Source organism: Hyperoodon ampullatus (assembly GCF_949752795.1).
Source record: "Hyperoodon ampullatus genome assembly, chromosome: 5".
Classification (NCBI taxonomy): domain Eukaryota; kingdom Metazoa; phylum Chordata; class Mammalia; order Artiodactyla; family Ziphiidae; genus Hyperoodon; species Hyperoodon ampullatus.
Window position 1 is genome coordinate 50391667 of NC_136918.1, and position 25384 is coordinate 50417050.

Consider the following 25384-nt stretch of genomic DNA (forward strand, 5'->3'; position numbering starts at 1 on the left):
GGTGGGAGAGCTGAGTTCAGGACATTGGTCCACAAGAGACCTCCCGGCTCCACGTAATATCAAATGGCAAAAGCTCTCCCAGAGATCTCTATCTCAGCGATAAGACTCAGGTCCACTCAACGACCAGCAACCTACAGTGCTGGACACCCCATGCCAAACAACTAGCAAGACAGGAACACAACCCCAACCATTAGCAGAGAGGCTGCCTAAAATCATAGTAAGTTCACAGACACCCCAAAACACACCACCAGATGTGGTCCTGCCAACCAGGAAAACAAGATCCAACCTCATCCACCAGAACACAGGCACCAGTCCCCTCCACCAGGAAGCCTACACAACCCACTGAGACAACCTTACCCACTGGGGGCAAACAACAAAGACAGTGGGAACTACAAACCTGCAGCCTGTGAAAAGGAGACCTCAAATGCAGTAAGGTAAGCAAAATGAGAAGACAGACAAATACACAGCAGATGAAGTAGCAAGGTAAAAACCCACCAGACCAAACAAATGAAGAGGAAATAGGCAGTCTACCTGAAAAAGAATTCAGAGCAATGATAGTAAAGATGATCAAAAATCTTGGAAATAGAATGGAGAAAATACAAGAAACGTTTAACAAGGACCTAGAAGAACTAAATAGCAAACAAACAATGATGAACAACACAATAAGTGAAATTAAAAATTCTCTAGAAGGATTTAATAACAGAATAACTGAGGCAGAAGAACGTATAAGTGACCTGGAAGAAAAAATACTGGAAATAACTACTGTAGAGCAGAATAAAAAAAACATAATGAAAATAATTGAGGACAATAGGGAGGATGGGAGGGAGGGAGATGCAAGAGGGAAGAGATATGGGGACATATGTATATGCATAACTGATTCACTTTGTTATAAAGCAGAACCTAACACACCATTGTAAAGCAATTATACTCCAATAAAGATGTTAAAAAAAAAAGAATTGAGGACAGTCTCAGAGACCTCTGGGACAACATTAAACCCACCAACATTCGAATTATAGGGGTCCCAGAAGAATAAGAGAAAAAGAAAGGGACTGAAAAAATATTTGAAGAGATTATAGTTAAAAACTTCCTAAAGTGGGAAAGGAAATGGTCAGTCAAGTCCAGGAAGCACAGAGAGTCCCATACAGGATAAATGCAAGGAGAAACACACAAAGACACATATTAATCAAACTATCAAAAATTAGGGGCTTCCCTGGTGGCACAGTGGTTGAGAGTTCACTTGCCAATGCAGGGGACATGGGTTCGTGTCCCGGTCCGGGAGGATCCCACATGCTGCGGAATGGCTGGGCCCATGAGCCATGGCTGCTGAGCCTGCGCGTCCAGAGCCTGTGCTCCACAACGGGAGAGGCCACAACAGTGAGAGGCCCGTGTACTGCAAAAAAAAAAAAAAAAAAAATTAAATTAAATACAAAGAAAATATATTAAAAGCAGCAAGGGAAAAGCAACAAATAACATACAAGGGAATCCTCATAAGGTTAACAGCTGATTTCTCAGCAGAAACCCTGCAAGCCAGAAGGGTGTGGCAGGACGTATTTAAAATGAAGAAAGGGAAAAACCTACAACCAAAATTACTCTACCCAGCAAGGATCTCATTCAGATTCGATGGAGAAATTAAAACCTTTACAGACAAGCAAAAGCTAAGAGAATTCAGCACCACCAAACCAGCTTTACAACAAATGCTAAAGGAACTTCTCTAGGCAAAAAACACAACAGAAGGAAAAGACCTACAATAACAAACCCAAAACAATAAAGAAAATGGTAATAGGAATATACATACTGATAATTACCTTAAATGTAAATGGATTAAATGCTCCAACCAAAAGACATAGACTGGCTGAATGGATACAAAAAAAAGACCCGTATATATGCTGTCTACAGGAGACCCACTTCAGACCTAGGGACACATTACAGACTAAAAGTGAGAGTATGGAAAAAGATATTCCATACAAATGGAAATCAAAAGAAAGCTGGAGTAGCAATTCTCATATCTGACAAAATAGACTTTAAAATCAAGAATGTTATAAGAGACAAAGAAGGACACTACATAGTGTTCAAGGGATCAATCCATGAAGAAGATATAACAATTGTAAATATTTATGCACACAACATAGGAGCCCCTCAATATATAAGGCAAATGCTAACAGCCATAAAAGGGGAAATTGACAGTAACACAATAATAGTAGGGGACTTTAACACCCCACATTCACCAATGGACAGATCATCCAAAATGAAAATAAATAAGGAAACACAAACTTTAAATGATACATTAAACAACATGGACTTAATTGATATTTATAGGACATTCCATCCACAAATGAGAATACACTTTCATCTCAAGTGCTCATGGAACATTCTCCAGGATAGATGATATCATGGGTCACAAATAATGCCTTGGTAAATTTAAGAAAATTGAAATCGTATCAAGTATCTTTTCTGACCACAATGCTCTGAGATTAGATATCAATTACAGGAAAAAATCTGTAAAAAATACAAACACATGGAGGCTAAACAATATACTACTTAATAACCAAGAGATCACTGAAGAAATCAAAAAATACCTAGAAACAAATGACAATGAAAATAGGACGACACAAAACCAATGGGATGCAGCAAAAGCATTCTAAGAGGGAAATTTATAGCAGTACAATCCTACCTCAAGAAACAAGAAACATCTCAAATAAACAAGCTAACCTTACACCTAAAACAATTAGAGAAAGAAGACTAAAAAACCCCAACATTAGCAGAAGGAAAGAAATTTTAAAGATCAGATCAGAAATAAATGAAAAAGAAATGAAGGAAACGATAGCAAAGATCAATAAAACTAAAATCTGGTTCTTTGAGAAGATACACAATATTAATAAGCTATTAGCCAGACTCATCAAGAAAAAGAGGGAGAGGACTCAAATCAATGAAATTAGAAATGAAAAAAGAGAAGTTACAACAGACACCACAGAAATACAAAGCATGCTAAGAGACTACTACCAGCAACTCTATGCCAATAAAATGGACAACCTGGAAGAAATGGACAAGTTCTTAGAAAAGTACAACCTTCCGAGACTGAACCAGGAAGAAATAGAAAATATAAACAGACCAATCACAAGCACTGAATTTGAGACTGATTAAAAATCTTCCAACAAACAAAAGCCCGGGACCAGTTGACTTCACAGGCAAATTCTATCAAACCTTTTCAGAAGAGCTAACACCTATCCTTCTCAAACTTTTCCAAAATATAGCAGAGGGAGGAACACTCCCAAACTCATTCTACAAGGCCACCATCACCCTGATACCAAAACCAGACAAAGATGTCACAAAGAAAGAAAGCTACAGGCCAATAACACTGAGGAACATAGATGCAAAAATCCTCAACAAAATACTAGCAAACAGAATCCAACAGCACATTAAAAGGATCATACACCATGATCAAGTGGGGTTTATCCCAGGAATGCAAAGATTCTTCAGTATATGCAAATCAATCAATGTGATACACCATATTAACAAATTGAAGGAGAAAAATCACTAGATCATCTCAATTGATGCAGAAATAGCTTTCGACAAAATTCAACACGTATTTAAAATAAAATCCTCCAGAAAGTGGGCATACAGGGAACTTACCTCACATAATAAAGGCCATATATGACAAACCCACAGCCAACATTGTTCTCAGTGGTGAAAAATGGAAACCATTTCTGCTAAGATCAGGAACAAGACAAGGTTGCCCACTCTGCTGCTATTATTCAACATAGTTTTTGAAGTTTTAGCCACAGCAATCAGATAAGAAAAAGAAAGAAAAGGAATCCAAATCAGAAAAGGAGAAGTAAAACTGTCACTGTTTGTAGATGACATGGTACTATACATAGAGAATCCTAAAGATGCTACCAGAAAACTACTACAGCTAATCAATGAATTTGATAAAGTAGCTGGATACAAAATTAATGCACAGAAATCTCTTGCATTCCTATACACTAATGAAAAATCTCCAAGAGAAAATAAGGAAACACTCCCATTTACCATTGCGACAAAAAGAATAAAATAACTAGGAATAAACCTACCGAGGGAGTCAAAAGACCTGTATGCAGAAAACTATAAGACACTGATGAAAGAAATTAAAGATGATACAGACAGGTGGAGAGTTATACCATGTTCTTGGAAGAATCAACATTGTGAAAATGACTATACTACCCAAAGTAATCTATAGATTCATTACAATTCCTATCAAACTACCGATGGCATTTTTTCACAGAACTAGAACAAAAATTTCACAATTTGTATGGAAACACAAAAGACCCCAAATAGCCAAAGCAATCTTGAAAAAGAAAAATGGAGCTGGAGGAATCAGGCTCCTGGACTTCAGACTATACTACAAAGCTACCGTAATCAAGACAGTATGGTACTGGCACAAAAAAAGAAATATAGATTAATGGAACAGGATAGAAAGCCCAGAGATAAACCCACACACATATGGTCAACTTATTTTTGATAAAGGAGGCAAGAATATACAATGGAGAAAAGACAGCCTCTTCAGTAAGTGGTGCTGGGAAAACTGGACAGCTACATGTAAAAGAATGAAACTAGAACACTCCCTAACACCATACACAAAAATAAACTCAAAATGGATTAATGACCTAAATGTAAGTCCACACACTATAAAACTCTTAGAGGAATACATAGGCAGAGCACTCTGACATAAATCACAGCAAGCTCCTTTTTGACCCACCTCCTAGAGAAATAGAAATAAAAATAAACTAATGGGAACTAATGAAACAAAAGCTTTTGCACAGCAAAAGAAACCATAAACAAGACAAAAAACAACCCTCAGAATGGGAGAAAATATTTGCAAATGAAGAAACTGACAAAGGATTAATCTCCAAAACATACAAGCAGCTCATGCAGCTCAATATCCAAAAAACAAACAACCCAATCCAAAAATGGGCAGAAGACCTAAATAGACATTTCTCCAAAGAAGATATACAGATTGCCAACAAACACATGAAAGGATGCTCAACATCACTAATCATTAGAGAAATGCAAATGAAAACTACAATGAGGTATCACCTCACACCAATCAGAATGGCCATCATCAAAAAATCTACAAACAATAAATGCTGGAGAGGGTGTGGAGAAAAGGGAACCCTCTTGCACTGTTGGTAGGAATGTAAATTGATACAGCCACTATGGAGGACAGTATGGAGGTTCCTTAAAAAACTACAAATAGAACTACCATATGACCCAGCCATCCCACTACTGGGCATATACCCTGAGAAAACCATACTTCAAAAAGAGTCATGTACCACAATGTTCATTGCAGCTCTATTTACAATAGCCAGGACATGCAAGCAACCTAAGTGTCCATCAACAGATGAACGGATAAAGAATATGTGGCACATATATACAGTGGAATATTACTCAGCCATAAAAAGAAACGAAATTGAGTTATTTTTAGTGAGGTGGATGGACCTAGAGACTGTCACACAGAGTGAAGTAAGTCAGAAAGAGAAAAATACTGTATGCTAACACATATATATGTAATCTAAAAAATATATAAATAAAAAATGGTTCTGAAGAACTTAGGGGCAGGACAGGAATAAAGACTCAGATGTAGAGAATGGACTTGAGGACACAGCAAGGGGGAAGGGTAAGCTGGGATGAAGTGAGAGAGTGGCATGGTCATATATACACTACCAAATGTAAAATAAATAGCTAGTGAGAAGCAGCCACATAGCCCAGGGAGATCAGCTCAGTGCTTTGTGTCCACCTAGATGGGTGGGATAGGGAGGGTGGGAGAGAGACGCAAGAGGGAGGAGATATGGGGATATATGTATATGTATAGCTGATTTACTTTGTTATACAGCAGAAACTAACACACCACTGTAAAGCAATTATACACCAGTAAAGATGTAAAAAAAAAAGATAATTGGACAGTTAAATATGGTGCCCATATGTAACCTAAACAGAAGAGCATTCTAGAGCTATGTGTTTAGGAGAACTTAAATTTGACAAATAAAATCAGCATTGTTGCAGAACTGCAATTTTTGCTCAAACCATAAAAAAAAAAAAAGAAAATTCACTCTGACAATTTTTCTATGATAATTGGAATATTTACTCAATTTTTAACATATGTACTGGAATTATTAAATTTAATCATCTTAGTCTTTGTTTTATTTGTACCACCTTGACTGTTGCTTTTTAAATATATTTTTTATCTTCTTTTCTGTCAAAAAGAAAAAAAATATATATATATATATATATATGTCAAGGCAGAAACACTATATTTTTGTTAATCCCTAAGGATTATAGTTCTTTTTTAAAATTATTCCAGACCCACAATTTATATCTCAATATGTAACATAATTCACATTATTATACATTTTTAAAAAGGAGAAACTTTAGCATACGAACACCTTAGAAAAAATTCTAACATGGTCCAATAATTTTATAGCTAAAGTTTCTGGGCAAAAGGTATAGTTATCATTTTCTGTCCAAATTTTTAACAGTCATTTTAAATGGAACATCATTTCAGAATAGTATGAAATTACATTGTGAAATCAGGACAGTCATTGAACATTATGTGTCTATTACATTATGTATGTCTTTACACTTAAGGAATGGATAGTAAACAATCTTGGAGTAAAAATATGGGGCAGAACCTGCTTTAAGTTGTACCAAGTCAATCAAATAGAAATTTGAAGAACCTTGTATTAAGATGAGAGGCTTTTATACTCGGCATTTTCTTCCAATGAAAAAATAAATCCAGTGTGCCACCATCTTGACAACTCTTTAACTATATAAAGAATATAGTTCTTATATAACTCAACACAAAGTAAACAATATAGCAGTTATCTCTTCCAAAGGTCAGTCAAATGCAGTTTTTTTTTCCTCTGACCCTAAAAGAACATATCAATCTTCTACCTCATAGAAGTTCTAAATTGTAATTTTGTTCTTCAGTATTTCAATTTTTTTTTAATTTCTGCTTGTTTCTACATTAAGATTAACTTTTGTCATCCAGTGATGATAACTTCAAGCTGATCAAATAAGGATGTTTTCCATTTTTTTGACATTAACATCCTAAATTATCTTTTATTCATCTGTAATCTAGATAGACAGTTAATTCCTCGACCCTCTTAAACTGTGTCCCTAAATGGTAGGTAGACCAAGATTGCTAATATCCTTGATTTTTAAATGGTAAATATATATTATACACAGATGCATGTAAAAAATGCTCTGACAGTAACTAGAAAATAGATATTTTTAAGATACTGCTTATGTTATAGGACAAGTAATTACTATAAAACTTGCAATAATAACTTCTCATCCTATAATCTCCAAAAAATATAATATATGTCAAAGTATAGGAAAGAGTCTTCTGAAAAGCAAGAAGAATAAGGGGTCCTTGGCTTACATTTATCAATCTACATAATCTAAAAATAATTTATCCATAATCTTGAGCTATTAAGTGGACAATTACTTTAGAAACATTTTTCAAGATTTAAAAAATAAGAGTATCACTCCTTGGTATGGGACCTGTATACCTATCAAAGAAACCCCTATATATAAGGGAAAAGATATCCTTAACAAAGTTCACGATGCCATCACAGACACCTAATTAAATATCTTAACTGCAGAATTAGTGTAATTTTTCCAAATACATTTTTATAAAACCCAAATAGCCATGAACCCAATGGCATGCCACTTTAGAGAACTTAGAAATTTGGGAAGTAGCTTTAATTATGTATTCCAATAAAAAGGCAAAAGTTGGTTGAATTATTTAAGTCCAGTTTATCTATTTGACATCACTAGCAAAATCCTTCCTAAAGGAGTTTGCTTTGTAAGCATTATATTAAAGAATTCCGTGTTTTCTGGAATGCCAGAGTAGCTTACAAATCAGAACAGAGATCCCATCAGCTCCTTGAAGCACATTCTGTGACTGCCCCAGTCAGGCTGTCCATGGTCTGTCCTCTCTGACCACTCCTTGTAGATTTATTCCTTTAGAGAAAGTCACTGAAAATCTGAGGCTCATTATACAGTAGTGGTGTTAATAGCATTGTACTTACCATTAAAGTATCAAATAAGTGCTTCATAATAGGTGCTACCTTATCCTAACTATTCTAAGCAGCCTCACCTCCTAGGGCCCAAGTAATCTAGTATTCATAAACATCTTCAGTGCCCTGTGGGAGCCTTCCAGTTCAATAGGTTGTGATCTTCAATCATGTGTCCTTGAGGGAGATAGAAACAAGTACTTATATAACATATTACATCTTCTATCTTTAGGAAATTCCACCCAGTGGAATTGTTATCAAAAAAAAAAAAAAAGTTTTTGCGGTTGCCAACTATTTAAATTATGCCTCAGACTACCCAAACTGGCAAATAATTGGTAGCTAAACAAAAAATAATCAAATCCACATCAACAGGGTCAGCACATTGCTTCCAAGATCACATAAAGTCTAGAGAGAAATGGTGAAGAGCACAGGCTTGGGGGTGATGGGACTGTGTTTGAATCCTCTATGGACACTGACCTACCAGCTGTATTATTTTCCTATTGCTGCTGTAACAAATTGCCACAAATTCAGTGGCTTAAAACAACACAAATTTATTATCCTACAATTCTGGAACTCAGCTGTCCTAAAATCAAGGTGTCAGGAGGGCTGCATTCCTTCTGGAGGCTCTAAAGGAGAATTCATTTCCTTGCCTTTTCCATGGTAACCTAGAATTTCTTGGTTTGTGGCCCCATATTCTATCTCCAAAGCCAACAGCATAGCATCTTCAAGTCACTCTCTGTTTCCTTTTCTCCTCTCTCTCTCTCACTCTCTCTCTCTGTCTCTCTCACACAATTGTACACACACAATTTCACTTCCACTATAACAGATGATTATTTTAATTTAAACACAAATTCTGGAACGCAAACCTTCATGTGTCTAAGAGAATCTTTAAAATCAGATTAAGAAAATCAGTAGAGCAGACACCCCCTTCCATGCTAAGCTATGCTATCTTCGAACCCCATATGAAACCCCTTTATTTTTATCTTAACTAAAGTGCACACCACACGCACACACACACACACACACACACTAAAATGAGATTTGTCTTTCTTCACAAAGTGAAAGGCTGAACACATCCTTCTATGCTTTTGAAATTGTGTTTCCCAGGGGCTCTCTCAGCTTCAAGCTTGCCATTCAACCTCCAAGGCACCCCCTTCATCAACTATAACAAATAGGGCCTTTTGTCTGTGTCAAGCAGTTGTTTCACATTTGCTTGGAAAAGAACAAAGGAACAGAGAGCTCAGAACAAACGCAGGAAGTGCTGAGGACAGTTTGGAGGGGAAAAAACGTTACTGAGCCAAGTTTGAATTCGCAATTCAGTCTTTGAGCAATTCATTTATTCTGAATGGTAAGAAAGATATAGAATTAAATTAATACTCATCAGTTATTATTCTGTAACAAATGTAATTCCTATATGCAAGAAGCCGAGTCCTATGTAATTTGTTTCTAAAATAAGTGTAGGAGCAAGTGACTCATTCTTAATTTTTTGCGCAATTAATAAAAAGACATATATGGCATTCCAGAGACTGTTATCCACTTCCTTCCTTCTGTTATAAGGAAATCACGGTGGGCCTATAGAACCCCTGCCAACACAACAGTGGCCTGGAAATTTCTATTTAAACATTCAAAGGATATGAAATGTGTGGCATCCTAGCCTACCTTGGCTGCTTGCTGCATTTAAATTTTAGACATCAAGCCAGGCAGCTGAGCTCTGAAAGCTACTCTTTTCCCCCCACATTCAAGTACTTGCTGGCCACAAAATACTCTTCATAGCTCAGAGCATCTTGCATTGGAAAGTGGTTCCTGTCTCCTCAGGAAGACTGGGACAAGATAAGCTCAGATGAGATGACACTTTCAGGCCTTTTTATGAAAAATTTACTTCATAGCATCTTCTGTAGAACCAGTATCTTGTCTCGTCCTCCATTTTATTCCCAGTGGTGTTTCCTCTTTCTGTCGGTGTATGGATCTGATTCTTGCCTGAAACAGAGAGGAGTGAGGAAAATAGGAGCAAGAACAAGGAAAAGGAAAGAAAAGCATCACAAATTGGCCACCAAAGAATGGAAATAACATTTATTGAACACCTACAGTATGCCTGGCACTTTACACATTTGATTTGCAGATTAGATAATTTAATCTTCATATCATACCTAAAGGACAGACTTAATTCTGCGTTTTTCAGATGAAGACACTGAAACTCAGAGAGGTCAAGAAGCTTACTCCAAGTCACACAGCTAAGCAGTGGTAGAGCCAGGTCTTTCCACTTCACCATTAACATCCAACTGTTGTAATTTGTAACTGAAATCAGAAAGCAAGATTACTGAGAGTAAAGATTCTATCCTAAGAATCCCGTAGGATGGTTAGCTCATGAGGAGCTCAAAGTTCAGTACTAAAGAAATCCTGGTTGTGAAATTAATTAAGCCCTGACCCTGCCTTGAATGCAAGTGGGAAATAGATGGAAGAGTGTTGAGATGTCAACAAAAATCCATTTCCTACCAAGAGACAAGCCGGGAGATCAAAGAGGAGAAGGAGAGGTGCTGCAGTTGTAGACGGTGCTGGGAAGGGTTTGCACAAGGAGTGTCCCTGTCACTTGAGTGGCTTTCCTAAGCTAGCCAGGTGGAGACCCTAGGTTAGGAAGCCATCAGGCCAGTTCAGAAGCCAGCCCCTCAGGTACCAGGGCTGAAAGAGAGGTAGGGCTGGACCATTTCTCACAATGAGCTAGTCAAACACTTGCACTTACGAGAGAGAAGAATGAAGGGTTACAGAGCTTGCCTTTTTAATTCTCATTTGCCTAGTTTGCATTTGAACAAATTATTATTTCTGCCTTCATTAGAGTATTTAACACAGTGTAATCAACCTGCTGGGAAGTAAAAGTGTAACCATTTTATGGTTTGTTACACTGAAATTTAAATTTGCATATTAAGCACCAAAGGCATTAACATGTGTACCCTATTCATTAACTATGGATTATAAAATATCTCTCTAGTGTGGGCCCAAACAGCAAGCCGTTTTCTGATTGAACTGCTTAATTAAATAAAAGATTATTAACAGCATTCCTTTATACCCTGGATACTTTATTAGTTTGAAATTAAAGCACAGAGACATTCAGAAACTTTACCAAATCTTCCTCATCACTGTTTTGCAAGCATCTCTCTGAAAATGATAGATTGACTCTGCTCTGGAAAAACTGCACTCTGAAATAAACCTCTTTATAAATGAAGCAAAGCCATAAAGTAAATAGTACCTGAACTCAGATTCAATTTTATCATTTTAATTCCGTTCAAACCTTCATCACTGGTGAGGCTGGTCTAAGTCCTGTTCTGCAGATTTCTACCGTGACAAATAAAGGAGGACATGCAGCAAGCTTCCCAGTCTAAATACAAACTATTTTTATAAATCAGTGGTGAGCTAACTTAATTTGGTTCTTCTAACCTACACTACAAACACAAAATCCTTCTGCACCCAACTGAAACCTATTTTTTAAAAATAATTTCAGAGCAGTAAGTGAGCTTCTCTTAACCTCTTCCATCTTTGATAGTATTGACCACAGGTTTAGATCTCCTTGACCTGAGTGAACCCGTCTCTCAAACCCAAACCAAAGCCAAGAAGTTGGAGGCCTCATCGAAAACCTCATCCCTCAAGAAAAAGGCTGATGGGCCTGACCTCATCAGTGCGGATGCTGAGCAGAGAGGCCAGGCTCTCCGAAACGCAGAGACGGCATCCCTAGACTTAGGTAAGGCAATAGCTTGTGTCTGCTGCTGTTCACTCGTGCTTAATACAACAAGGAAGTTCTACAAATGACATTAAAACCATGGATAAAGCAGTAGAAAAGATTAATTCTATGTAGGAAACTGGACAGGACACACTTCTTTGTGCTTAGATTAAGTAGCAGTTGGGGAGCTCAACTTTGCAGAACTGGTGTGGATTTATACATTTATTTATACAACCCATGTGTACTGAGTTTCTGATAGATGGCAGGTACCACACTAGGCACTGGAGTTACAATAAAAATAAGACACGAGTCTTGCTCTCTAGGAGAATTCAGTCTATAGGGGAAGAGAGTCTAGAAAGAGAAAACTCTAACCCAAGGTCCGGGAACAGCCAGAAGGAACAGTAACATGTAACATGTGTGGGGATACGTCCAATACAATAATAACAGCTACAATTCACTGATGACTTACAATGTCCAGAACTGTGCTACTTGATTTACATATATTAGCCTGTTAATTCATCACAACTCTTTGAAATGAATGAGGAACCAAATTTTCAAATTTAAATAACTTGCCCAAGATCCCAGTTAGTATGAGGAAGAGCTGGAATTTGAGCCAAGCTCTAATTAACTTCAAAGCTGGTACTTCTCTCCACTGTACATCTTCCTGAGAAAGGAGACCTTAACCTCAGATCATGGAACCAGTCAATTAAGCTCCCCTTTCTTAAGAGAAAGAAAGGTAACAGTTATTTCAGAAAGCCAAGGGAAACATGGATGGGTAAGTATCCATAAAATGAGCATATTAGTAACTTATCCATAAAGTTACAAAGGTTAAAGGGGATATACATATATGTAAAATCACTTAGCACTGTGATATATACATGTTAGATGACCATGAATTAATTTATTCATTTGTTCAGTAAACACTTCTCTAAATATCTGTTGTGTTCCATACTACGTGCTAGAAATACAAAGATAAATAATATAAGCTTTCTGCCCCTTAGTAAGTTTACAGTCTAGTGGAGAGGTAGAAAAATGATTAAAATAATTATAATAAAATATGTACTATGTGCTGCAATAAAGAAAAGCCCAGGTTAAGCCCGTCACCCAGCCAGGGGGTTATAGAAGGTGCCTTATAAGAGGTACTATATGAGCAGTCTTGAAGGTTGAGTAAGAATTTGCCAGATGAAAAATATGGATCAGAGAGAGGTGGGAAGGAAGGGGCAGGGCATTCCTGATGCAGAAGAGAAAGGGAGTCACACACAAGGAGACAAACACAGAAAGATGCCTTTTCAAGCAAATACAAGCACTGCTGCAGTATTCAAGAACGGTAGAGTACTGAGAAATAAATCTGAGAGTCACCAGGGGTCAGATAATGGGAGTTCTTGGATGCCAGGCCGTTAAGTTTGGGGGGAGGGCAGGGTTGAAGGGTTTTTACTCAGAGGAGTGACATCAACAGATTCTATTTTAGAAAAATTTTTCTCTTTTGGATGTGTGGAGAAAGGAATGGAGGCAGGGAGAAAATACAGGCATGTAAGAGAGTGACAGAGGGGATAGTGAGAGGGAGACGGGTTCAAAAATAAATAAATAAAAACAAGACTTGTGGACTGGGTAGATATATGCATGCCAGCAAGGAAGAGATATAGAATGTGCCAAACTCTGTGATGCGGGTACAAGAGGAGAAGGTGGGGTGGGGGGGGATGTCAAGGTGGAAATTGTCGAGTTCAGTTTTGAACCTGTTATATATGAGGAAACTGTGGAGCTTCTCTGTAGAGATGTCCAATGGACTGTTAAATGTATAAATCTAGAACTCAGGAAAGAACCAAGCAGGAAATAGAGATTTGAAAGTCAGAAGCCTATGAATAGCCATCACAGTCATGAGTGTAGATGAGCTCACCAAGGATAGCTCATAGAGAAAGGGAAGAGAACCAGCACGCTGCTCAAACTGGCTGTACACATAGGATCTGCGCTCCTCTGCCACGTCACTTTTTGAGGCTTGTCTCTCTGGAGGAAAATTTTATAATTATTTCCTCATCATCCATGTGTTCTAGGTTTATTCCATTTCAATAAGTGAAATTTATACATATGCATAAGGGTATATTGTTAAATACATTACAATATAATATAATAAACACATAAATGATACTTTCATTTCTCCACTTTTGAGAAAATGCCTTGTGAAGAAGTCATAAAAATTCTTAGTTTAAACAACTTTAGAGGACACTGACTGCAAACCTACCTTTTTATAAGCGAAAAAACTGGCCCCTAAGGTTGTCTAAGTGGATTGTTCACAGTCACACACCTGTTCATGAGAGGGAACCAGCCAGGTTCTTTGTAAGAATTAAGCCACAGGGAGACAATGGTCCTAGCATACACTAACTTTCTCCATTGCCTCCTTCCTCTCTATCCCCATTAAAAATTCCCTTCTTTGGTGAAAAATTAGGTAGTCTATAACAAAACCTGTAAAAAGTGTTCCAGTTTCTTCCCACCTCCTTTTAATAACAAGGCTCATCTCTTTAAACAGAATTCCTTTCCAGAAATGTGCCAGAAATGCCTCAACGCCACCTCTTAGCTGGAGGCCCATAGGATAGTACTGCATATGCTCATTCTTTACCAGATCCCATGGGCTCATACACAAAATTCAGAATGCACACCGCTCTTGAAATAAATTCAGGTAAAAAAATATACTTGATTGTTTAACTGTAAAAGCAATCCCATTTCTCTTAATAGGTCTCATATTTATGTAGCTGTACATGTTTTAATTAATTTTCTTGCAGCCTTTGGTCTTGGGGTAGAAGAGTATCAGTTAATTAAAGTTCACTTGTATAAGACTTCTCAGTCTTAATGTCTCTTCTTCTCTCTGCACCTCGTATTCTCCCCCGTCCCCCTCACCCCCTTCTTGTCTCCTTAGTAGACATTCAAACACAACTGGAAAAATGGGATGATGTTAAGTTTCATGGAGATCGAAATAGCAAGGGACATCCCATGGCAGAGAGAAAATCGAGCTCATCTAGAACTGGATCAAAAGAACTTTTATGGTAAGATATTTTAATATCAGAAAATAGTCATTTATCTTAGCCATAAAAAAAAACGAAACTTTGCCATTTGCAGCAACATGGGTGGACTTGGAGGGCATTCTGCTAAGTAAGATAAATTAGACAGAGAAAGACAAATACTGTATGATATCACATGTGTGGAATCTAAAAAATATAACAAACTAGTGGATATAACAAAAAAAGAAGCAGACCTGCAGATACAGAGAATAAACTAGTAGTTATCAGTTGGGGGGGCAGTATAGGGATGGGGGAGTGGGAAGTATAAACTATTGGGTGTAAGATAGGCTACAAGGATGTATTGTACTACGTGGGGAATAGCCAGTATTTTGTAATAACTGTAAATAGAGTGTAACCTTTAAAAATTGTGTAAAGTTTTTTTAAATTTTAAAAATAAAATATTTTAAAAGAAAACTAAAAAAAGAAAAAAAGCCATTTATGTGTCATATACTTGTCTACTGAAGTAGCCAAAGAATTAAGTCAATCCAGATACTTGCTGCCATTTATAACCCCCTATTAATGTTAATAATTGTGGCTTCTAAAACTAAATTATTTCATTCTGAATTGTCAAAAATTCAGCCAATAAGGACTTTGGTAGATTCATAATTTAATATTCAATATTTGTACAATATTTGTTGATAATTTTCTGAACATGTAACTGAGCCAATCAATCAAAATACGTGCATGTGTTTTTTTGGGATTTGTTTTTTGTTTTTTTTTTTTGCGGTACGCAGGCCTCTCACTGTTGTGGCCTCTCCCGCTGTGGAGCACAGGCTCCGGACACGCAGGCTCAGCGGCCATGGCTTACGGGCCTAGCCGCTCCACAGCATGTGGGATCTTCCCGGACCGGGGCACGAACCCGTGTCCCCTGCATCAGCAGGCGGACTCTCAACCACTGCGCCACCAGGGAAGCCCTATGTGCATGTGTATTTTTACATATGTGTATATTCAATGTACAACATGAATGATAGTTAAATTAAATGTTTTTGGCTACACAGGTAACCTTTCTGACTTTCTTACTCACCACTGTCGGATAATGCACTAATTAAGCATATTCCATGGATGCCCATGAGAAAAACTAGCCACTTGAATTTTACCATGTTTTTAAAGCTTCCTAAAGGACAGCATGTTTCAGACTCCTGTTGCCCGTCACACATCTCCATTTATTATGACATTTCAAATTCTATATAAAGATCAAATCTCACTGAGACACTTTGTGAGAAGCTCCCCTCCCCACCTCAAAATTACTTTTTTAATGAAGCAGAACTCTGTAACAAAATTGGTTTTGCATTTATTTACTCTTTGCATATAACTGACCTGAATTCTAAATCAGTCAGAGACAATAACACCTAACACATTGCAGCCACTTAAATTCCAAACATGGTCTTTATAATGGAAATATACGTTATCTTTTTCATCAAAAGTCTGTTGAGAGCTTTGTTACCATGGTTCTCAACGATCCAAATTAACCAGATTTCTTGACTGGGTTTCTAGGTGAATTAGCTTCTTGATTTACATTAATTTCCACCATGTGTCCCTTATAGGTCCTCAGAGCACAGATCTCAGCCAGAACTGAGTGGTGGGAAAAGCGCCCTGAACTCTGAGTCGGCTGCAGAGCTGGAATTGGTGCCTCAAACACAGGTAACAAAACCAATTCCTCAATGCGCCTATCTTTTCTAATAGATAATTTATGTCATAAATATTTAAAATTTCACCAGAAAAATCTGAAGTATTTTTTCTGTATTTTCTATTTCATATGCTTTCTCACTATCTGTCTCAATGCTTAAAATAACTGATGATAGATAGATAGATTTGGCTGGAAAATGTGTCAATGAACTCACCATGTATTTAGCACTTTTTCCTTGTTCTACCACTTACTGTTACATTATTTTCCAATATAAAATCTGTTCTACTCCAGTATTAGCACAATTTATGTAACAGGCACAAAGAAGAGGAAATTACATCTTGAGCAGTCATTCACAACTTTGCCCTACAGACCAAGGTACTCACATATCAGCATCCTGACTGTCACATTAAAATAAGTTTGTTGCTAAGGAATAAATAATTATAGTATTAGCAATCATGATAAGACTAAGAACTACCATTTGTGAGTACCCTCTAAGTATTACGGACCTTGTGCTTTTCATATATTATATCTAATACTCAAGTAATCCTGTGAATTATTATTGGCCTCATTTTAACGGTCTTTGAAGAGTCTTGGTAAAGTCAAAATCCTTTTACGGGGGCACCCAACTAATCACCAGTGGAAGTAGGGCATGAACCAGACCTGTCTGTCTGCTACTTGACCCTCGATTCCAATGTAACTGGTTTGCCTGTGACTAGTGACCTTGGCTGGGCCAAGAAGGGCCGTCAGCCTCAGTGTTTTCATTTGCTCAAACACTTTGCAGGGGTTCAGTCTTGATCTCTTAAGAAATGTGTCCATGTTCACGCATCTACAATCCAGTTGGAAATAAGTGGGATGAAATGAGCAAGAGAGATTTTCTTGACTTTACTAGATAAGGTATTGAAACTAAGAGGGAAGATATATTGTCTGAAGTGAGTAAAGGGATAATTATGATAATAGCAAATATTATTGAGTGCTATGAGAAGGCCTTCTAATACATATTAATTAGCTCACTTGATCCTGACCAATGACTCTATGAGTTAAGTGTTTTGTTTTTTTTTTCTTTTGCGGTACACAGGCCTCTCACTGTTGTGGCCTCTCCCGTCGTGGAGCACAGGCTCCAGACACACAGGCTTAGCGGCCATGGCTCACGGGCCCAGCCACTCCACGGCATGTGGGATCTTCCCAGACCGGGGCACGAACCCATGTCCCTTGCATTGGCAGGCGGACTCTCAACCACTGCGCCACCAGGGAAGCCCCAAGTGTATTTTTTAACCCCATTTTATAGAGGGGGAAACTAAGGCACAGTGAGAGTAAGGAAAATTGTCGACACTCTCACAACCAGTAAGCGGCAGAGGGCAGGAGGACGCAGCTAGGAAATGGAAGGCATCTGGAAACCTAGGCCATTAACAGCACCTCCACATGCACCTCACCCTCCACAAGAGAGAGGTGGGCATTACTGCTCCCAGAACTCAGTCGGAAAACAAGTCAGCTAACTTCCAGAACAAATAACCCTGGGAAGCTTAATGAATTGCAAATGTAGCGTGAAAATGTATTTTCTTCATCTTTGTTCATTCTGAATGTATCTTTTAAAAAAGCAAATTGATAACATTTATTAGAGAAACGTTTCTTGATAAGTGCATTAGAGATTTAGACTCAGCTAAATAATTGGTACTATTTCGTAAACTGGAATCCTTGGAACAATTTTTTTTAATTTTATTTATTTGTTTGTTTGTTTATCTATGGCTGTGTTGGGTCTTCGTTACTGCACTCGGGCTCTTCTCTAGTTGAGGCGAGTGGGGGCTGCTCTTCGTTGCAGTACGCGGGCTTCTCATTGTGGTGGCTTCTCTTGTTGCGGAGCATGGGCTTTAGGCGCCCAGGCTTCAGTAGTTGTGGTTCGCGGGCTCTGGAGCACAGGCTCAGTAGTTGTGTTACATGGGCTTAGTTGCTCCGCGGCATGTGGGATCTTCCCGGACCAGGGCTCGAACCCGTGTCCCCTGCATTGACAGGCGGATTCTTAACCTCTCTGCCGCCAGGTAAGTCCTTGGAACAATTTAATATAGCAGGAGAACACTAGTCTCTGCAGCAGGGTAAGACATGGCACAGGTGGGCTCTTCCACACAGAGGTGAAGGGGAGGAGGATCAGCTGGGGTCCTCGGTTGCCGTGGAGACCCACAATGCATTTATCTTATTATTCCAATGACTGCCACCCTCCCGCTGGTTGTCTGATTTCATCTCACCACATTGTCCTTCCACTTACCCACCGGTGTGCCTTTAAGAAAACACAATGTGCTTTGGAAAATTTGTATGAGATACCCAACATTGTCCTCCAAAATATAATGTAAAATGCCCTGAGATAGTTCTGTCTAGATAAATCATAGTGAATTATTTTAGAATGTTACCAATTATTTGTAAAGTATTCATCCCTTAAATTGTTTTCTTAAAAAACACTGCATGTTTACTTAACAAGATTTGCCTAAACTAAGGAAATTTATAATTTCCTAGTTTTAATTCCAGCCTATGGTTAAATAGGAAAATTTCATGCATTTGGGATTTAATCATCTAAAATATTAAGTCACTCAAATGGAACAGCAAGAGAATAGACTGATTCATCTACTTGTAATAAAAGACAGAAAAGTGTTTTTACTGTTGGAAGCATACTGCTCTTAAATATATGATCTCTTTATATAAATAAGATGATGAAATGGTATAAAAATTCGACTTAAACTGACTTGCAAACTATTCAAGTAAACAATTTCAGCTGACCAAAATTTGTTACTGCTCCAGTCACTCAGATGGTTCATAAGAAAATCAAGGAAATGTCTTCTTCTCCCTCAAGCCAACATAAATTATCTTAGTTCACCAGGTGAGGAGCTATTTACAAGCTTTGCTCAAAAGTCATATTTCAGAATCACAGAGAGAATGAAAGCTCTCAGTGAGAATTCTCATGTTTGTTCATTTTCAAGATGGGGAAAAAGAAAAACAGACTAATCTCTTCCAAATAGTGTTGAATATACTAATCAGAGTGGCAGGAGATTATAATAAATTATATAATCTCTGTATATTTAAAGAATAAAATTTCTTGATATTATGCAAACTGTGTTATTTGTATTCCCTGGAGTTAATTATTTAAAGAAATCGTGCAATCTGAAAAATTAAAAAAACATTTGAAAAATTGAAGAAAAACACAGAAGGTAATGATATAAAATTAGCTTTTCCATAAATAAGATAGTGGTGAGGCAAAAGAAAAGAAACTTCTGCCAGAGAGTGATGGTTCATGCATTTCTTTTTCAAGTCTGGACACTGGAAGGAGTGCTCCAACACAGGCTCTTGCTGCCCTAAGCTGAACTTCATGAGAAGGTGAGGCAGCCGGGCTCTCCAAATACTGTCACAGTCTTGTAACGCTCTGATTTTGCTGATTTTGGCAGAGCAAATGCTTCCTTCCACATTGTCAAAATTCCATCAAGTTGGCAGTATCCCAAACCAGAACAATCTAAACTTTAAAAGTTCAGATACGTTTTCTAAATTTTTAAAGGAATAATGTAAAAGGAAATGCATGTTAATAGAAATGTAAGATATTTCTAATATATTATTTGAAATGTTTACAATAATCTTGAGAATTAATGTTATCTCCATTTGTCAGACGAGAAATGCATCTTAGAGAACAGAAGTAATTTTCCCAAGGTGACTCAGCTAGAATGGAGAGGACCCAGCATTCAAATCACAGCTTCTAAAGCCCTTGTTCTTCATCACACATCACCTCCTATCAGCCACATCTAGCTTATCTGCCTAAGAGAACTCACAAGACCATTGATTTCCCTTTTCATTGCAAGCCCTGGTTATTACTTAGTTTATAGGGTTAATATGAGTTAAGTGATCTTAAAGAATATCACTTTCCTCCAGAAACTTTGTAAGATGAATTAGGATTGTCACCCGATCTGAGGCCATACACAATTTTGTGCCTCCCCTCCCAAATTCATTCTCAACCTCTTACTCTTAGAAATGCTAATGGCTTCCATTTTGTTCCATTTCAGTTCAACAAATGAGATTGAATGTCTACTATCCATAAAGTCATAAGTGAGGCAGTGGAAAAGTTAGAAAGATGAGAGAGATTATAAGAAGTATGAAGACCTTTATGTCTAGTAGAAACAATTAGATAGTACACTGTAAATACAGTCTTGCTTTTCGGAGGACAGCACAGGAGCCACATCAATATCCCTTTTCCCCTCCTGGCCACACACAGTGAGCTGCCAATGAGGAAGAAAGCAAGGGAAGATGGAAGAAAGGAACAAAGCAAAGAAGGCAGAAAAATAAGAACAGCAGGAAAGCAAAAAGGAAGGAAAGAAATCTGAAGATCATTTTCAGCATAGTAGAAAATCTACACATACTAGGTACTCAACAAATACTTTTTAAAGTGAAAAAATAAGGGATGCTAACAAAAAGGAGAAACAAAATGTTTGTCAAATTACAAAATTCAAAAGTAGAAGCTAATGGTTAAAGGACAGAAAAAAAGGACAAATTTTTATTCTTTTATCATTTTGAGGCTAGTTCCAAAAATAATTTTTAGTTATGTATGCTAATAGACTGTCCATCACCTTTAAAAATCAGCCCTGACTTGCGTTGATGTTCCATAACATAGAATTTCATAGTTGGAGGAAGATGGGAACCATGTGCTGCCCACCTTTGCACAAAACTTTGGGAATTTGCTCTTGACACATAAGGTACAGGTTTTTTGTATGCTTTCAATGATAAATGTCTGTTGACTGATTAAGAAAAAATATCCTGACCATCTTAATGAGGCAAGTGTTCAGATGATCTCTTCTAGCATGAGTCCAACTAGTCTGTAAAAACCACTAAACAAAAGTGTTCTAAACACAGATTTTTTAAATGAATTTCCAAAGTCACACCTGATAAGCACTAACCAGAAAAATGACAATAACAAAAGCCAATTTTTTTGTTGTTTATTTTACTTTTTTTGGCCATGTCGCCGACGTGCAGGATCTTAGTTCCCCAACCAGGGATCAAACCCGTGCCCCCTGCATTGGGAAGGTGTAGTCTTAACCACTGGACTCCCAGGGAAGTCCCAAAAACCAATTTTATTGAGCACTTACTATGTACTGAGCATTTTGTGTGTGTTATTTACATGAAATATTGCACTTGAGTCTTATACGGACTCCATAAGTGAATATACACTTGGCAGATGAGAATACTGAGAATTAGGAATTCCCTGGCGGTCCAGTGGTTAGGACTCCGTGCTTTCACTGCCAAGGGCCCTGGGGTTTGTGAATTAAGATACCATAGGCCGCATGACACAGACAAAAAAAAAGAAAAAAAAAAACCCTGAGGATTATAGAGATTAATTTGTCCAAGGTCACCATTAATAGGAAATGGTAAACCAGGATTTGACCCCAGGCAGTCTGACTTCAGAGAGTATGCTATTTTTTTTTTTTTTTTTTTTGCGGTACGCGAGCCTCTCACTGTTGTGGCCTCTCCTGTTGTGGAGCACTGGCTCCAGACGCACAGGCTCAGCGGCCATGGCTCACAGGCCCAGCTGTTCCGCGGCATGTGGGATCTTCCCGGACGGGGGCACGAACCCGTGTCCCCTGCATCGGCAGGCGGACTCTCAGCCACTGCGCCACCAGGGAAGCCCGAGAGTATGCTTTTAATGGCCGTTATATAAGGTCTGCTAGTTGTTATATTTTTCTTTTCTACAGTTAAGCAGATCCCTTTTCTCCTTCAATTTCTTTTGGAAAGATGCTGAGCTTTTTTAAAATGTGTTTCTGTGGAAGATCTCTAGCAATTGTATGAAAAGCTATCAACAACTGCTACAGAGGATAGCCAACAAAATTATGCTAGGACAATGACAGCCACAAATACAGTCATTTGCAAATCATAATTTTGATCACAGTCATAATTTTGAATAAAGAGAAAAAAGCATAATATTATTTTTAGGGTTATTTAATTCCTTCTTCTTTCCCTTCACCTAGTGCCGATCATTCAGTGCAATCAACAGCTGGGGGAATTAAATGCTTTCTTCTTTGGAGACTGTAATACCCTAAAATCCAATTAGCTTAAACCAATTAAAATGCTGTTTTTAAAGCCAAGGCATTTCCAGGAGGTTGCTGTTAACTGTGGAGCATTTTTCAAAATCATGCAAAGAAGAAAAGAAATGCCTATATCAGAGTATATTTGTGAACTCCAGAGTTCCACCTACGTGCACATAATGTCAATTTTTGGATCAGAAGTTCTCACAGTGTGGTCCCTGGACCAGCAGTATCAGCATCACCTGGGAACTTGTTAGAAAAGACGATTCTAGGCCCACCCCACGCCTACTGTCTCAGAAACCCATGGGCGTGGAACCCTGCAAACGGTGGTTGAACATGACCTCCAGGTGATTCCAATGCATGATAAAGCTTAAGAACTGCAATTATAGTCATTGTGCTACCAAAATAACTGCAACTCAGACTTACAGGTGTAACTGTCCTGTTTATCATTCCTCTAGTTAAATACTAAGAAATACCTGCAGTTTACAAGCATTATTTTTATGTCTTCCCATATTACAGTTTTGCCTGTCATGAAATTAGATGTAAATTTTTTTAAAAAGTGTTGTTCGAAAAGAAGGCTGATCTTTACTATGTGTTATAGTCTATATTTCATTCTCAGTCCTAAATCAGCATGTCTGGGCACACTGCTGAGTTACTAAAAAGTCTCAGAACCTTTAGATGTATACTACTCTCAGCTTGAAAACTGCCTCTGTTTACATTCACTACCTTCTTATATTTTATAACATTTACTTTATGCTTCCTTGGGCAAAATAAATGTCTTTAAAATGTGAGGTAGATAATATTTGAATCAGTAATAGCATAAAGCTTTTCTAACAAAGTGGAAAATAGCACTTACCTAAATAGTAACTGTACTATCAAAATAAAATTTCATTTGCACAGTAAGATTCTATTTACACTTGCTGTTTTAGGCAGTAAAGAGAATATGAACTGTTAAGTCTAGAATCCCGAGAGAGAGATTTTCCTCTTCTTCCTGATATATGGTACGCTTTGCATCCTGTGATTCATAATCCACTTGGGTCGTGAAACATTGCTGAAGGGAAGCCAGTGACAGTAATGGAGTCCTGTTAGGTCAGGCTTCACAGGAAAGGCAGATCATATTTCACTAGTGAAAAGTGCCTCTAATAAAAGGAGGTGCCTTGGGAAAAAATATTAGTGCTTTCTCTTTCTTCTCCTAATGTCATTCATGACATTATTATATAAATGCACAAAGTTTATTTCTTACTATGTGCCCACATTTTTTAAAATTTATTTGTTTATTTCATTCATGAAGGAACCAGCAGGAAGACAAAAGAGTTGGTTCCAAAGGCAAAGGATTAAGGAACAGAGATGTATATAGCCAGTTGGGCAAGAAATGCCAAAATAAGTTTACCAAGTTAGATGTAAGATTGATTAACTTTCTACACGACAGTAAAGTCCTGTCATCTTTGGGGTTAACTTCTGTACCAGGCTATAACACCCGAACAAGCTATCAATTCTAAAAGGTTATAAATCATCTGCACCTTTATATTTGTTAATCAAATATATTGTCACCCAAGAGTGTCAGAGGAGGGTTGAAGTGGGCTGAATGGTGGCCCCCCAAAAGATATGTTCACATTCCAATCTCTGGAACCTGTATCAATCTCCCCCTTCCTGCCTTGATTGTCTGGGTTAGAAAAAGGTAGTAGCTTCCACAGGGCCCAGAGAATAAGGGAGGATGCTTGTTCGTGATGGCCACTGGGACTGGCCCACCAGAGAGCAAGGCATTGATGCCAGGGCAGGCCCCCACCTGCCCTCATGGCCCTCCTATTTCAGACCACAGGCGCTGCTCCAGAGGTCTCAACCCTGAGCTGCTCACAGGCCTTGCTCTTTACTAGGCACCCCACCTGGGCATCCTGCAGCCACTCCCCACCCCCAGAACCAGGGCTTGCTAGCACAGAGCTCTGCCACTCCAGGCACAGGACAAAAAAACAAGTCCCTGCCAATCTCCTATAAACCCTCCTTAGACTCCAGACTGGCCAGGAGACCTTGAGAGAAATATCTTTAATTCAGTCATTCATATATTCCCTGACAGCATATTTTCAACCAATATTTGCTGATTATTTATGGAGCACCAACTATTTGCAGGAGATGCCAGGGATACAGCAGGGAATAAATACATCAAGGAGGAGAAAACATATATTAATGTTCAAATAAATTAACCTTTCACATTCATTAAAGCAAAATGCAGTCTAAGACTGTTATTTATGCTCAGAAATTTTCCTAATAATTACTTTATTTTTATTTTCAGCCCACACTCTTTTAGACAGCTTCTTGGCTAACACCCTCAACCATGCATGAACCTCCAAGGGCCAGTTTTTCTATATTTTGCATCTTCCTAAAATGGCCAGTTGAGCACAGCCTCCTGTGAGAGGCAGTGTGTCCAGTGGTTAGGCACATGGCCCAGAAGCACCAGCCCTACCACTTAACTAGCTGTGAGACTAGGGTCAAGTTTTCATTAATTACTTAATTGCTCTCTGTGCCTCAAAGTCATGGAGTTAATGGTAGGACCCACCTCAGGCTGCTGAAAAGACAACATGAGTTATAGTAAGTAAAGGACTTGAAGCAGCATCTGGCATTTAGTGAGCCCTGGTATTCCCACTGTATAATCATTAAAGAGGGGGGTTCCTCTTGAGGACCAGGGATGGTGGAGAAGGAATGAAAAACAGCTGAGTGGAATAGATGGTAAGTGCTGGGTGAAGAGCAAAGTTTCACTATAGTTTTGGTTCTCAAACATGACTGCTCTTCAAAATCACCACAGGAGCTTTTCAAACTTAATTTAATTTTCAAACTTAATTTAATTCCTGGGCCCCACCTTCAGAGGTCACTTCATTGGTCTGGGGTGGGACCCAAGCCTGTTCAAGTAATTC

At 38.1% G+C, this 25384-nt stretch overlaps 1 protein-coding gene across 7 annotated transcripts in view; it reads left to right on the forward strand.

Annotated features, from left to right (window-relative positions):
* The window catches only part of PEX5L (peroxisomal biogenesis factor 5 like), a gene marked incomplete at its 5' end in the record, with an annotated part of 187067 nt that overhangs the window by 93509 nt on the left and 68174 nt on the right, over nucleotides 1–25384 (forward strand). For 3 of the 7 annotated variants that reach the window (XM_079705628.1, XM_079705627.1, XM_079705629.1), the window contains 3 exons: nucleotides 11587–11781; nucleotides 14672–14795; nucleotides 16355–16451. In XM_079705628.1, the coding sequence (XP_079561754.1) occupies nucleotides 11587–11781; nucleotides 14672–14795; nucleotides 16355–16451 (416 nt within the window). Of the gene's footprint in view, nucleotides 1–11586; nucleotides 11782–14668; nucleotides 14796–16354; nucleotides 16452–25384 lie in introns of all 7 variants that reach the window. The other 4 variants (XM_079705624.1, XM_079705625.1, XM_079705630.1 and 1 more) reach the window with 2 other exon arrangements.